Below are 16,462 nucleotides of genomic sequence, written 5' to 3' on the forward strand. Positions count from 1 at the left end.
TTTCTTTTTCAGAGGATACACACATGTAAAACTGTGTCATCCAACTGTATTAAATATTCTTATTTTGCGTTGAAACTTCAGACTCTCTCTTGATTAAAAAAAACCCCAAGCCTTTTCCCTTCAGACATGGACCCCAAGCACACCTTAGTAGAAAAAGTCAAGTGAATAACAATGAACTGTAATTTCTAGTAGTGAAATTAGAATTAATAGTCATTTACCTTTAATGTGTTAAAGTGATACATTTTCACCACAAAAATGCAAACATGCAATAAGGAGGGGGGAAAAAAGTTTTTTTTCCTACCTTTACATCTGAGAAGTAGGTTTTCAGCATATTGGAACTTGGGTACCGGGTGTAAAAGAACATGAGCTTAGCCTTTTTCAAGTGATTGGGTGACAGACCTTCCTGCATGTAGGATTGAATTAGTCAAGGAAAATGCTTTGCTTGAGAATAAAAGCTGGTTCTGAATATACACGGCTAGCAAAGTGCTCCTTCGAGAAATGTTCTGTAAGGACCGAGTGACAAATTGTTAACATTCAATTTGCAGCTCTTTAGAACTGTAATTATCTGCAAAACAACTACATAAGATATGTGAGGATACATAACATATATTGTCTCTCAGTTCATTCTTGGTGTTGGTGGCAGGAATTTTTCAGGTTTAAGGTTTGTGTACCATATGTATGTTCACTTGTTGCTAAGGAAACAAATGCATGAAGCATGTGCTGCAAAAAAACTTATCACAAGATTTTTCTTTCGTTTGCAATTCCAATTCAGTTTATTTTTCTCTCAGCACTGAGCAGTTTATATCATATAATGCTAATGCACACGAAACAATCAGAGGTGCTTTATGATTCTGAGCAATGTTTCATGCAATAACATATTTTACCTTTTTTCTTTAATGCGAGTATAATTCAGTATCTTGAGTTACTCTCTCTAATCCTATTATTCCTTTGCCTCAATTACTGGCTTTCTAATGAAAGCTAAATTTCTTAAAAAAAACCCCACAACCTTCTGTAGTTAAAAAAATATTGTCTGGTTCTGATTTACACAGTTAACTCCTCGGAGAATGAAACTGTATTTGGGGCTAACTAATCAATAAGTGTGGGTTAGCAGATCAATAAATGGCCACTTACCCTATAAGGAGGCCTATTTATCCTGGAAACATCATTACCTTTTAGATCTGTAAACAGAAGCAACTAAAACAGTTCCCAAGGGAATGTGAATCTAACCATAACAATCTAGGCTTTCTGATTTTCCCCCAGCTTCTTGGCACTCTTTTGTGTGCTGTGTGCTAGGATGGCTTTGGTCACATCTGTGCCGCAGGCTGGCCCTGCCATTTCCTCAGCAAATTAATGGCTTTATAATTTATCAGAAATGAAGATGCACGTGGAGAAAATCAATGTGGTCTCCACAAGGTCAATTGAGGGTCCTTCCCAGAAGCTTCTCTGAGGACTGTTTTTCCTAAAGACATTCAACGAAAATTTCACTATTTCACACCTTATGGTGGAGAAAGGTCAAACAAGTTCACAGCTATTCTGCAGCGGAGGTGCCTTCACCTTACAGAGCTGGTAACACAGGAGAACAAAATGAATAGCTCCAGCTCGCAACCTGGGAAGTTCAAAGAAATGTATGCCGACAGGCAACAGACTATTTAGGATTGTTCTGTTAACCGAATATCTTTTCTCGATCTACTGAATTGAGTCAAAACATGGTTATTTATTCATGTATTATTCATACATGCAGATGCAGTTGTAGAAAGAGAATGCTCATTTTTAGACTGAAAATATCACATTTTTTTAAAATAGCCACTGAAAATAGTTTAAAAACCTCTTCATTTACAAAAAGTGCACTGAAAACAGCTCAGCCGAACTTGTGTTTTGTTTTAGATGCTTAATGATTCCAAAGAAGATAATTTATGACTGACATACTTCTTGTGCCAAGAGAAGAGTTGAAAGAACCTCCAGTTACCTCCATTAGACTGATAGAGAAGTCTAAAAGAGCATTACATTCTGCAGTGCCATCTGTCAAAACGCATAAGTGAAATAATGGTAGCAAGCTGTCACCTATTGCTTAGTGATAAGAGTTTTAGACAAGTCAGAACTTCTACACCAGAAATCCATTTAGTTATACGATTCCACGGGAGGACGGGGACCAACCAACCAACGCTTCAATAAGTAAAGAAAAATCCTAAGTCTCCTTAATTTATAATTCCCCTGAAGCTGATAATAACTTGATATCATGTTTGGCATTTGGTCCATTTCGATGGAAGCTAAGATATAAACTTAAACTCTCCCCAAGCTTCAGTATTCACTGGGTTTAAGCCTATTAAACAGTTGTTTAAGTATTTTGATTCACTTTGTATTTATGATTTTTCCTTATTTTTCTGTAATAATGCTAAAGGCTATTGATATGGAATAAAACACATATTGAAAGATGTTCTAAAACTTAAATCCCCAGAAGTCCACTTTTTAAATTAGAATTATGCTTTCCTGTTAAGCACTTGGGATTCTTAAAGTGAAATCTAGCACACTGTAAATCTTTATGTCTTGTGCCTAAGATTAAGGTTATATTGTGATACCAGATAGATCGCTAATAAACTATTAAAAATAGTTAATGAAGCACTTAAGAGCCAACTCTTAGATAACCCATTGCTATTTCAGTGTAAAACTGAACTGACCAATTGGTTAATTTCCCTTTTAAGTGCTTGTGCTGAAAAGCAACTGTTCTTCCAAGAAAGCACTAGCTGTTTCCAGGATACTTACACACGCACAATGACTCATGATGGAATAGATTCAGTAAACATACAGCTGTACTGAACACGAGCTAAGCCCCATTCAAGGCCAGGAAAGAAAATGAGCACAAATAAATATTAAGGAGGTAAAAGGAAAGGGGGGGAGGGTGCCGAATGGAACGCAAACAAGCTCTGTCCCAGCAGCTCATGTGGCTTGCCTCAATTCTCTTAGCCATAGCTTTGTGAAGACAGATGACATTCAATTCTATGTGTAATGCAAAATAGACAATAACTGCTGAAACTTGAGCCAGCTGCCAGGTGTAAAAAAAAAGAAAGAAAGAAAGAAAGAAAGAAATGATAAATCCATAAATTAATGAAAGACATCTGCTCAGGAACATAAAAGCTCAGAGAAACAGTGCACTGCAGCTGAGCCTAAAGCAGTGTTCAAACAACCTGAGTCTGAGTGTTGTGTATTTACAATGTACAATATAGCCTTACCTAAAACAACAGCAGCAGCCAAAAGGCAAATGTAAGAAATAGGAAGTGGGGGTGAGGGAAGGAAACGTATGTACACTCGCTGTGTGTTTTAACTTACACTACACGTAGACTCTTGCACCTGATTTGTGCCAAAAAGCAAATGGGCTTAATCCACTTGAGTAACTACCCTCTTCTACTAAAATATTTTTATGTGACGATAATCTTCTGTTCCTCTCACTTTCGCTTCAAATTCCTGAAAATGTTCTATTAGGCTTTTGTACCATATATTGGTATTGGATGAGGAGAAAGGAGCAGGAATCTGCCACTTCAGGTAAAATATCTGTAGTTGTAAGGCCAAGTTGCTGCTTAAATTACACAATGGTTGCTTTTTTCAGCATACCTCTAAATTGCTAGGAATATTTCTGCACGTCTTAAAGAACCTTGAAAAAAGAAGCTGGTCTGAAAGTATACTGGCATTTCCCAGGTTTTATCAACAGCACAGAGTCATCCAGCTTACTATACAATTGCTCACTTTTTTTAAGTTTAATTAGTTTAATTCTAGTCAGATATAGTAACTCCTCATTTCAAAATGTGGTAATTCACTAATTGTAGCTTTCACATATTGGACTGAGAAACTTGCCCCGGTTGGATTGGAATTCTATTTAAAAATTAAGGATTTTTAAAAAGCTTCACTAACATTATTAAAATCTTCCTTCGGTGGAGAAAATGCTGAACATCTTCACCTGTGCAGATGTCTTAACGGCACAAAAAAACCTACTGTTGTGCTTCAGTTTGACATATGCAAATGTTTTGGGGCTGAACAAGGCTATTTTTCTTGAGATGCAAAGAGGGTGCATGACAAGGATGATCATGCAGAAAAACAATTGGCTGTCTGTTTCTTTTAGCATTTGAATAAAACTTAATATTTGATTAAACAGATTAGTTTGCAAAGATACAGAATACATTCATGACCAAGATATGAACTCACCGTGCAGGTGCATCTTATCTTGTTTAGCAGAATACACAAACATTAACCATTTCCTTGCACAATTCAACAAGGCTGGTAACGATCAGGTGCATTTTACAAATGTAGGTTTTTAAAAAAAACAAAAAAAACAATAAGAGGGACTGGTTCAGGGTTTCAGCCTACTACTAAAACCTGAACTTGTCTGTATCTGCTGATCTTGTGTTCTTATCCTGGCTGTATTGTCCAGAGAAACAGATGTTGCTTTCTGTTGTGAAGGAAGAACTGCCTCTCTTAAGAAACGTATTCTTTATATATGCACATTGAACCATGTGAAATAAAGGGGCCAAAACAAAGTGTAATACAAACAAACTGCCATACTCTCTCCCATATGCCTTCGCCTAGAATAAACTATAGGCTGCATGGACAAATGGGCAGTTGCTAGAAAAATACCACAATAGAGTTGTATACCGGTGTGCACACTTCTGTATAACGGGTATTTGAGAATCTAGAAGCTTTTCAAATATATTTGTGTCCAGGCTGCACTAGTGACTAACTGGGAGAGTCAGAGTGTCAAGGGAATAAGGTGCGTGGGGAGAAGGGAAAGCGGCACCCACATTAATACTCAGTTTCCCCACTGACTAACCTTCAGAGTGGCACTGGCTCTAGAGGAGGTTGCCTGCACACCTTCTCCATCAGAAGTACCATGCTGTGATAATGGCTGCCAGTGAGAGAGAGGAATATAATGCGGGGGAGGGGGTGAACACTGTAGCAGAAAGAGGGGAAGACAGAAACCAAACAGGACAACAGAAACAGCACAAGTTCCAAAAATACTGACTTGCACTAGAATAATAAACAGAGTGGGTCATACAGAGTTATAGCCAAAGGAAAGACTAACAGCTTATAAACACAGAATGGTTTTTCCTTTTCAGTCCCCCTTTGAAGAAGTGAAAGATTTTTCATTCTTTTTTCCAGGAGGAAAAGAAAGCTACTTTTACTGAAAACAAAGTAATATGCCACCACATGGTTAGTCGACATTTACCAAATTTTGGCCTCAGCTACACAACTGGGGCTCCTGTTGACTTCAATATAAGCTGCTCTGAGTGCATCAGAAGGTAGAATTCGGAGGAAGGAAGGATTTTTTAATCCGAATTAGTAATTTTTAGTGTTTATGGAAGATGCTAGCCTTACACTGAAATCCATTTTTAATTCACACACAGAGGATACTGAATGGACAATGACAGTGCATGTTTCCCTCACACCCCCAACAATGGGTATGAACCCCAACTTGAAGAGATCACCTCTGTGAGATGAGAGGCTACTTCAGTCTCCATTCCCATTCATGATTTGGTCTTTAAAGGTTTGTCTACGCAGCATTTAAACACCCGTGGCAGGCCTCGGTCAGCTGACTTGGGCTCATGTGGCTCCGTCTGCAGGGCTGTAAAATTGCAATGCACACATTCAGGCTTAAGCTCAAGCTCTGGGGGCCCATGGGGCGGGGAGAGTCCCAGAGCCCAGGCTCCAGCCCAAGCCCAGATGTCTACACCTGCAGCCCAGCCTGGGCCAGCTGCGGCTGTGTCGCAGGTCTTGTATTCCAGTGTAGACATACCCTATGACTGCCAACATAGTTTCCATTTGTGGTGCTTTCAAAATGTGAACACTTGCCTTCTAGGACCTGGACTGAGATCAGCAACACATTTCACGTAGGCCAGCAAATAGTCATTAGATGGCAAAAACTTTTGATAACACCAATCCAGGCTGGTTTTGAACCAGTGACCTACAGATGAAGGGTTCTTTGGGCCTGAACCAACACACCCTGACTCATGTCAGTAGTCCTTTTAAGTCAAATTGGACAATTCATATAAGTGAGGACTACTCACATGAATAAGAGTTTGCAGGATCCCTGCAATTAATTTGCGGAGGCACTCTTGCCCTTAAAAAAAAAAAGGTATTTACAATTAATTTAATCCGTCAAAATTATTAACCACAAAAAGATACTTATTGATAATACAAGCATATACCTGGCATCTGCCTCCACTGCTATTATTGGAAAAAGGACAACTTCATCAATAGCACTATTATTACTCAAGGATGGATATGGTCATTCAGTTATGATTGCCTTCATCAACTTGGAAAGGAAATTAACTATAGCTAAGACTCTATACTTGTGTGATTGCCTTCTGGAGAGGTCTTATCATAGGTATAAAATATAATTGTATCCTTCATTGAAAGTCCTCAATTTAGCATTGGGCAAATATCACATTTTATCCACATTTAGTCATTTAAAAAAATAAAGAAAATCTTCTGACCATACCGGAACACACATTAGGGGAACAGGGAGGAGGAAGAGAGGGGAAGGAGTGTAATTGCTCCAAAAAAATTCCCAAAAGGACTGGTTTACAGAAAATTAATATGGAAATAGCTGGATATGCCTAAATATAAGCAGAGCTGTATTTTTCAAAAGCCTGATCCGGAGCTAAAAAGTTATTTAAACCAAAAAAAAAAGGGGGGGGGGGAGGGGAATGTCCTGTAAATGTAATACAGCTGAAGTTTTATATCTAACTGTGCTCTCTAGCTTTCCAAAATAATTTGCTTTGTGTATGTTAGGACAAAAGATTTCTGTGTACGGCTGAACAGAGGTTAATCATGCATAGCAGGCAGCTGCACAAGGGCTGAGGAACAGACCTCTGGGTGGGGGAAAGAAGTTGATGCAGCTTGAATACATCAGTACCTGTATCTTTTGTGTTTTGTTTGTTTACTCACTTGAGATCCGAACTGAAGATTTACAACCAACCGTTTGTTCTTTGTGAGAGTCGGGAACGACACTGTTAAAATGGGTCGGGCTTACTTTGGCTTTAATAGGGAGAAAAAAATTGTTTGGAAGGCTAAGTGTTTTCAGCAGGGAGACACTGCTGGATAAGACGTCCCATTTCCCCCATAATAAAGGGCCCAGTTGTGGAGCCCTTACCTTTGTGAGCACTTACTCACGCAAGCATTGCTATTTACTGCATTGGGACTAGCCGGGTGAGGAAGAGCTCACCAACAGGAGGGAAAGTTTCACACAGCTGGGCCCTGAAGCCTCTCTTACTTTCTGTCCTAATTGAAGCAAATGTTTTACGGGGGGAGAGAAAGGAATCTGTTTAAAGTTCTCCCTGAAAATAGGCCAGGCAGGTGACATAGGGAAAGAGCAGAACGCTCTGGGTGAAGCAGCGCTGTTCATTACCTGATACTTTATTTAATCACTACTCTTACAAGTCCTTGGCTCCTCTGTCTTAGAATGTCCTATTACCAGAAATACTCTGTATGAAAGCATTGCATACAATTATGTACGCAGTGAAGTTTGTCTTAAGTTACCCAACAAAAGAGGAAAGCAAACTTACACAGATTGGGCCTGGTATTGCAACCGATTATATTTTTTTTAGAAAAGGATATTGCACTTCCCGAGTAAGGTGAGATTTCAGACATATCTTGTAGGTCACCACACTCAGACTTTATGAGAGACAAAGAGAGACCTTCAGCTGTGCTGGGAGGGTGTGCTGGTGAACAAGGATGGTGATTCATATGGTGCGACGACATCTTGGTCCTCAGACTCGTGGTCTCCCTAGTTAAGTCTAAGGATTCTGGGGAGGCTCTATCTTTCCCTGGAAAGGAGGCAGATGGAGCACCTAAGGGATTCTGAAATGGGTATGCCATGAGGGGAAGCGGAAAGGGATGGCGGAAAGAAGATGTGGTGAAGCCCGTGGTAGCTGAGAGTGGAGATTGATGCAGAGAAGCGTGATGGCCACCAGGCGGTGGGGCTGATGCAGATTGGTCAGATGAGTTTTTGCGAACTACAAGGGGCAGTGCTTCTGTTTGGTCTGTGGAATTAGGCATCTGCACATTGCTGAATGTATCTAGTGGGTTTGGAATGATGACATCACCGAAGCACTGCAGGCGCTGGTTTGTGGTATGGAAGTTGTGGTTTTCCCCATTAACTGCAAATCTTGCTTGAGGGATTTGAAGAGGTGGAAAGACCTGAGGAAGCTGGCGGGAGGGCTTGGATGAGAAAACTTTAACCACTGTGTCCACAACTTGTGACATGGCAGTGTTCAGTTCCTGTTTCAAGGTCTCAGCCAAATGTTTGCCTTCTGGATGGAAAGCGTTTGGCCTGTGTTCTTTTTCCTTAGGACCTTCTCTTTTAGGCTTATTTTCGGCTATTTCTTGTTCCCTGATCAGGGCTCTTGCACGATCAATGAACTGCCCTGGGTCTAACTCACACATTTCATTATCTGACCTGCCAACAGAATCCCTTGCTCTAGCATCCATGATTTCTGAACGCATGCTGTCTTCAGACAGGTTACCATCTTCATCATTTTCGGAATCAGTGCTGTCATAGATTTGGTAGAACTTTTCCTGCAGCTGGCGCAGCTGTTTCTGCATGTCCTCCAGCTGCTGTTTCAGCTGTCTGCGCTCCTCTCGCTTCTGTTCTTTTCGAGCTGAAACCAGCTGCTGGAAACTCTGTTGCTGCTGTTGAGGCAGCTTTTGCTTGCGTTTGTTTTCTCTGTAGCTTTCTCGGGGACTTACAGACTGTGGAGCCATCTCTCTTTCATTTTCATTGCCCCTTAACGCCACACTTGGGGAATGGCTCATACCCCGAATTATATTCTCAACTCGGGCGCGCTTAGCTCTCAGGTGCTCATCACATAACCGATCCATATCAAACTGGCTCATAGCAGGCCTGCCAAAAGGGGAAAGACACTCTTGGGGGCTGTCTCTTGAAGAGTTGCTGCATACATCCTCCTGATGTACTTCTGAGCCTGTACTAGAGAGACCGCTGGCTTGGAAACTGGGCTCTGTGCCACCATTTTTGTTCATGTTATTTTTCAACAGCTGGGAAATTATGGTTGCTCCTGGAAAAGGCATCATGGCATCTTCATATGAGTTCGCCCTCTTCAGCAGCTTGCGGAGTACATTTGACTTTTCCCCATCTGCATGCTGCACCACTGAATACTCAACATCTTGCTCTGAACCTTGGGGATTCATGGCACTAAAAAATGTTGCTCTTGCCTTTGCAAAAAATGCAGATGCTGTCCCTACCGTCCTTTTCACTCCAATATCAACTCTTCTTCTCTTGGTTTGCCTGCTTAAGAGGGCTGTGCTGTCATGGTCAGGCATCACTGGACTGTTATTGTGCCATCTTCAAAAGCTTGTCAGCTGGGCTCAGCTCAAGAATCCTGGGACCCTGGCCAACAGAACAAAAGGACTGATGAATCATTTTCTTTAAATTTCTCCAAATTTCCTGACCTCAATCCTGAATAAAATGCAAAATGCATAGGCTCTGGGATTTATGGCACATTACAATTATTGCAATGTATTATGCACTCTGCTTGAAATGAAACATTTTTAAATATTTCTGCTCCACTGGTTTAAGATGGATTAAGATTTAAAAAAGCAAAAACTGCTTAAGCACCAGTAATATGATTCTCTTGCACAAATGCCTAAAATGATACTGTTTATCTTCAGAAGAAACAGTAGATTAGAAGAACACAGCCTCTGACAACCAATTGATTAAATTTAGGGTATTGAGATACATGTTACAAAAGAAGATGAAAGTAGTCCTTATTTAAGATTTATTGTTAAAACAAGAAGCTGTATAAAATTTGGATTAAAAAAATATCAATTGCAATGTAAAAACTGTAATTGTGTTTTCTAAGACTAAAAGAAAAGAACTGATAAATAAACACCCGAAGGTCAAAATAACAACTTTTACTTAATTTCACATAGGGTGATGTATGCGTGAGTGAGTGAGAGAAGCATAGAAAACATACACACATTTAATACTTATGTTGCAAAAAATCTCTTAAATCATTAAGGCAGCATTTATTCAGTGAAGCAAAATGCATTAAGATTTTTTTTAAATGGTCAGGATTAGTATATATATATATATATATATTTTAAAAAAGAGAAAACAAAAATGCTGAATATCATTAATATAACCTAGCAGATGCCACTGAATTGCCATTGTGGTGTTTTAAATTCTCCAAATACTCTGCCCTTTTTGGTAACTTATATTCTCAAAGTAAATCCCAGTGCTAAAGCACGAAATGTTCACATTTCACAAGCTATGATATAGGGCATTACATTGTTTGCATAAGCAAAATCAAGGCATTTTTCAGTGTTACAGCTCTGTTTTAAAATAGGCTCCAAAAATAATATCTCATATGCCCAATGAAGCCATTCTTATATGTTACATTTTGGATACACAAAATCCTATTTCCTGTGACATGCAAAAACAGAAGAGAAAAAATATGGAAAGATGAAAGAATATAACATCAATCAACTGCATGAGAAAGGAAGATACCTTCTCTTTATATGAACTCTCATTGTTTCCCAGGAACACAGTATAAAAAGATAACACTTCCTTGCATTTTATAAAAGGTTCTTGACATAATTTGTGACTTATTAACTAGTGATGCTAAAAGCACATTGCACATGAAGTGCAATGTTTCTTCCTGTTTCTTAAAATTTAACACTATACTAAATAACATTAAAATATTTTTCACGCTGTGTTTATCTAACATTAAACTTCACATTTGCTTAGCAGTGCACAATCTTCACAATAACAGGGTATATTGCCAAAGGCAGCATGCAGACTTTTTGGAATTGCTCCCATCTCTTTCGGTTCACCTGTAAAAACATCTACGCGCTCCCTAGGACTGCATCTGTGGCTAGTTTTAAAGAATGACTATCCATGCAAACAGGAATAATTTCAGCATGAAATAATCTGTAAAAATCAAGATAGTAGGCAGTGCTTAGATTAAAAAAAAAAAAGTATTTAAAAATGCTATGTTCAGTCTATGGTCTTTGCCCATGTATTTTGGATATGCTAAAAGAATTTTCAGAGCTTCTGCGTTAAAGACTGTTACGAAAGGAACATGATGCTTGTTTATCTTACTGACTCCTTGTATCCAGGAGGGGAAAATAAAAAATAAAAATTCCCTGAATTCGAACTGGAAATCTAGACCCAACAATTGCTGCCAGCACTCTGTGCAGAAATTGTTGTTAATATAAAAAGTGCATGAAGCAAACTAGGTTATGGAATTAAAAAACAAAAAAAGTCACATGGCAAATCACTGTGGTCCCAATTCTGAACCCTTACTCATGCTGAGTCGTGTCTTCTTCTGCAAGTAATTCCACTGGAATCAATGGGATTACTCACATAGCAAGATACTATTCATTGCAAGTGAGCGTGGCAGAATCAGGTCCTGATTGGAGGGGCATTTATGAAGGACACCATCATGCTTCCATCAAAGTCAATGGCAAAATGCCCATTATCTGCAACAGGGACAGGAACAGGACCTAACATCCCAGGCCTTCTTATTGACAGTTAGACTGGAGCTGAAAGATGATTTTCATACATGAAAAGCCAAATTCTCTATGGGTGAGAATGGATGACTCCACTCAAGTCACCGGATGGCATTCATCTACACCAGAAGAGAATATTGGCCCAATAAGAAACAGGGAGAACGTTTTCATTCCTCTTTAAAGTATATGAGTTTGCAAGCTACATGAAATAGCAGCAAGGAAATGTTAAGAGCTTTTGCCTTGGTATGTAAAATATCCCACAGGCAGTTTAGCTTCAAAATAGCCATTACCAAGAGAAAAAAAAAACCCTGTACCATGTGCTTTTCCTTCCTTTGCTGTATAGTGAAATTATGCTTGATTAAAATCCAGCAATACCTTCCCAGACTCATATCAAAATCTAATGTCAAGTTTTGTGTTTTATGCACTTCCTAGCGGATTCTGGGCATCTGAACAGAACTTCCGTCTCTCTTGCCCAATCTCAACCAAGGACGTACACAAAGAGGGCCTGCTGTATCCTTGAGGCAGTGACTCAGGAAATAGGTTGGCTGAAACAGGTCATAGGGTCATCGCTACGCATCCTTCCTCCTGAGCTTCCATTTTCCTCTCACACAAACCATGCATTAACCACTGCTCACCAGCTCACTTCTACCACCATGAGGGAAATCAGTTTTCCCTTAACATATTGGAGGTGCTCTGGAATGTGGCACCCTTTTTCTCTCCCATTCTTATTCACTCTCACCCTATGCAGTAAATATTTCTGGGTTGCTCCTGGTATTCAATAAAGCCTACGGGGTTTCTGTCTTAAGATGTGCACTATTCTCAGTCTAAATAACGAGAAATACTTCTACTTTATCCATTGAATTATATCGGCTCATATCATTGGCTTAAAGGGGCCAAAATGAGCTCATGTCCAGAGGAAAATAGAACACAATGGACAGTAGAATGCAAAATCCAATTCAGCAAGAATGTGTTCATTGGATATGACACAGATATTATAGGAAGACTTTAATACTGGAAAGAAAAAATATTCCTACTTTGTCTGCATATTTCATCAGCACTACATTTCCTACATACATGGTTGTGTCTGTGTACACCCATTCAGGAATCTATATTTAGAGAATCACCTACTATAAGCCATTTTTTATGTAAATTTTTTAAAAAGGAAAGGCAATTTTTCAATTCTTTAATTTAAAATCGTTAAGGTTTACTTTGTATTACAAGTCACTTTTGACGTTTCCTCTCTGCCAAGTGTATTTTTCATTATATCAACCCTAAACACCTATGTCGTTCCATGTAGGGGCCTGATCCTGTCAGGTGCTGTCCGCCTCCTGCAAGATAGCGAACATTCTCAGTTTCCATGGACTTCAATGTGAAATAAGGTGCTCAGCACCTCTCTGAATCCATCCGATAGAGTAGCTTATATTATTCTATCTACCTTTAAAAAATTCTCATTACAAGAAGTTTAAGAATGGATCTGTAATAATGGTCAATTTCTGAATAACGTAACATCCACAAGACATGTATATAATCAATATCCATTTACATGATTAGGTATAAACCAATATAACATAAATTTGCAAACAGCTTTCTTTCCAGATGTCTCAAGGATTCATTGTCCTAAAATCTATTAATACAGATGTCTGTAGAATGGGGTATGATGTCAGGTATTTTGCTATAGTTGTTGGAAAGAAATAGAATTATGCAATATCTAGTTTGATAATTCATATTAGATATAATAAATATTCTAGATTATACATTGGATACTAGATACCTAGTCTAGTTTAATCCAGGAAAACTTCTCTATAAAGTTCAGTAAGTATGACAAGCTTATTTAAAGTTGAATAGTTGTGAAGGAATCTGTACTGACAACTAAAGCCTTTGGTACTCAATTGATACGAAATAACCAACTGGATAAACAGTACCAAAGCGCTGAATATGAAGTATATTCACTGAGGAATTCCAGGGGAACATCATCCTGCAAAGCTGAAAATTGTTCATTCTGTCTTTTTATCAGCCAACTACTATCTTTGCTCAGGTGTCTGCAAGTTTGTTCTCTGCTTATTATGCTAATGCATCTAAAGAAATTTAACATATTCTTGATAATAGGGACATTCAAAACTTTAAAATGAAAGGGTTATACTGGACAAGATTTTGGTAGAATAAGCCAGGGCACGTTAGATGAAAGCGGTTTCAGACAGTCGTATTCCCCCCGCACCAACACCCCCTGACAAAAAGATAGATACATCTGAAGAACACATTACACTTCTATATCATGAATCTGTTTTGGTGCTAAAAATCACTCCACTGCACTACTGAGAAGTACAAAGTGACAAATTCTTTTGTGTAAAATTAATAATTGTTCCTTAGCAATAGTGGTTTTCTACTAATTTTTGGAACGGTTTTCATGAACATTTTCAAATAGGGTGACCCTCTTTGTCAAGAATTCTCTCTCTTTTTAGCTGAGATGATGTTATGGAGGAATTTTAAACAGAATAGAAATAATTAACAACTCTAGGTGCACTAATAGCTCCTTTATTAGGATTCCTCCACACCAAAAAGTAAAAAATTTAAACTAATTAACTTTGGAGCTTCCTGAGCTAGTCTTTATCTTAAAACAGAAATACAATCCCCCTTTAAGAACATGGACATGTAGGGCCCAATCCAGCCCATCCACGGAAACTCCTGTGAAGCACTGAGCAGCCTCAACTCCCATTGACTGTCCTGGGAATTGAGGTTACTTGACACATCTCAGGTGGTACTCAGCATCTTACTGGTTCAGGCCTTCACTGTTTTGAGCAGAAACATACCCTGTGGTCATGTATCTGCAGGTTGCATTAGTTAGATAAACAGTTTGTCCAACTGAGAAAGAGACAACAAGCCTACCCGTGGTACAAAAATGTCACTACTGTTCTCCTTACAAACCAGTTTTATGTTCTTCATGAGCAGTTAAACAATCATTAAAGTCCACATGGAATCCATGCATGTACCAAGCTATAGGATTCACAAGATTCCTCCTGTAAACTCAACTCAGGCTACATTATGCCGTTAAATCAGAATGTTTGAATCAAATAGTCAATACAGTATACTTAGAGATAGACTAAATCCTGATTTGAGGACTATAACTTGTAATATTCTTTAATTCTGCAACTACACCCAAATAAGGCATCCCTTTCAAATCTGATTATGTCTATGATTATTTAATTTGCTAGCTGAACATAAAAGATCATAATGTACATTAAAAGGCCTCCTTAGCTTTTGACCTGTAGAAAAGTAAGTTATATACAGATAACGTCATTCATAGAATGTTATATGACTTGCAGCATAATTTAATAAGGAACCGGTAATAAAAGTATAGACATTGTGACTTTTTATTGTAGTTCAACTCAGTAACCTGTTAGCACTCAAGTGTCTACTTTGGAGTATTTATAAATATTTTAGCTATTAGAGGTAAGCTTTGGAAGAAAAGCACATGAAATAAACCCTGAAATGGGCCTCAATGGCAGTAAACTTTATACCCTTGGTGACAGATTATAAAAAAAAAAAAAAATACAAGCATAAGACCTAAAGGACATGTGCCACATGCAAATTTACATGTAAGAAATCTACCTTAGTGTAATTCATTTTACATACTGTCAGACCTGTCAGGATAACAGAAGTGACAAACCTTCTAAGTTTTTACATCTAATAGTTAAATAGCCATATTTCTAAAACCCTCCGTTGACCTATTAGGCAATATTAGCGCTTCTCTAATAGGGTAGTAAATGTGTATGTGTATACAGTGTTTGTGGGAAAGTACACACACATATTCACATACTGCACATAAACCTAATACATTGGAGATACACTGTTCATAGCAAGAAATACAAAATGCCCATTGTACGCATTTGGAATCTGTGTCAAACTTAGTATACTTTCCACAACTTTTACTCAATATTCAAAGGATTCTCTAGCCTGAAAACATTGCCCACTACCATGTACAGTTTATATGACTGACAAATCCTGCTTTATCGAGATATTAATCTGAGTGTCCCTACCTATTCTTTCTTGAAATGGAGAAGATATGCATAGCATGTAGAACTCAGACAGGTTCATTCTGGTCTCAGGTGTGATTTCTGGCCATTTTAGAAGCAGACATCTTTGGATTTTTTAAAGCCTAAATACGTTACCCAGGATCTCTCTGCCTACATGACAGATATCAAATACAAGGAAAGCAGAAGGCAGAAGTCAGGCTGACAAGATGCATGAAGTTAGACTACCAACTTTCAAAAATAATCACTTAGATGTGTTCTGTGCATCTTTTGAAAGAGACTTTAAACAACCTGCTCTGTTCTCTTTATCAATATTCTCCAGGGCCCTAAAGATTTCCCAGGGCAAGGTTTAAACCAAACATACCCCCCCCCCCCACACACACACAGGTCTTAGCCACTAAAGCAGACAGTCCTGGCTAACAATGCATCATAAATTCATAAAGCTCGCGGTAACAGTCGTTGTGCTGAGGATCTGCAGTGAGCGAGAGAAACTTGCACCTGTCTTTCTTGACACAACACACCTGTCTGGCACTGCCCATGCGCATTTCGATGCGGCTCTCGGTACCTTTCATTAGCGGTGGAGAAGAAAGAAGGGGGCGAACGTCTCCGTTTAAGAGCCCATTGGGGCTGCCAGAACTGCTTCATAGGCAGAGTTCTCGAGCAAACTGGTGCTCGACGTCTGCTTTGCAACCGGGAAACGTGCACGGACTCCTTTCTGCTCCTCCTGCCAAGATTTCCAGTCCCCACATCCCCACCTGCCGTGCAATTCTGCCTCAGACAGACTCCCCCCGATTCTAGCCTGCACTCTCTCTACCGACTCTAACTTTCTCTTAACTTACAAAGACCCCCTCCAGCAAACGCCGTCTGAGCAGGAAGCCCATTTATGCTCAGCTTCTTAGAGACAAACGCTTCCCAGACTG

At 39.0% G+C, this 16,462-nt stretch overlaps 1 protein-coding gene across 1 annotated transcript in view; it reads right to left on the minus strand.

Annotated features, from left to right (window-relative positions):
• Window positions 1–16,462, minus strand: part of PROX1 (prospero homeobox 1) — a 50,496-nt gene that overhangs the window by 32,738 nt on the left and 1,296 nt on the right. The window contains exons 2-3 of the mRNA XM_054022603.1: window positions 7,601–9,391; window positions 302–407 (exon numbers count right to left, since the gene is read on the minus strand). Of these exons, the coding sequence (XP_053878578.1) occupies window positions 302–407; window positions 7,601–9,324 (1,830 nt within the window). The 5' untranslated portion in view covers window positions 9,325–9,391. The remainder of the gene's footprint in view (window positions 1–301; window positions 408–7,600; window positions 9,392–16,462) is intronic.

Source organism: Malaclemys terrapin, chromosome 3 (assembly GCF_027887155.1).
Source record: "Malaclemys terrapin pileata isolate rMalTer1 chromosome 3, rMalTer1.hap1, whole genome shotgun sequence".
Lineage (NCBI taxonomy): Eukaryota > Metazoa > Chordata > Testudines > Emydidae > Malaclemys > Malaclemys terrapin.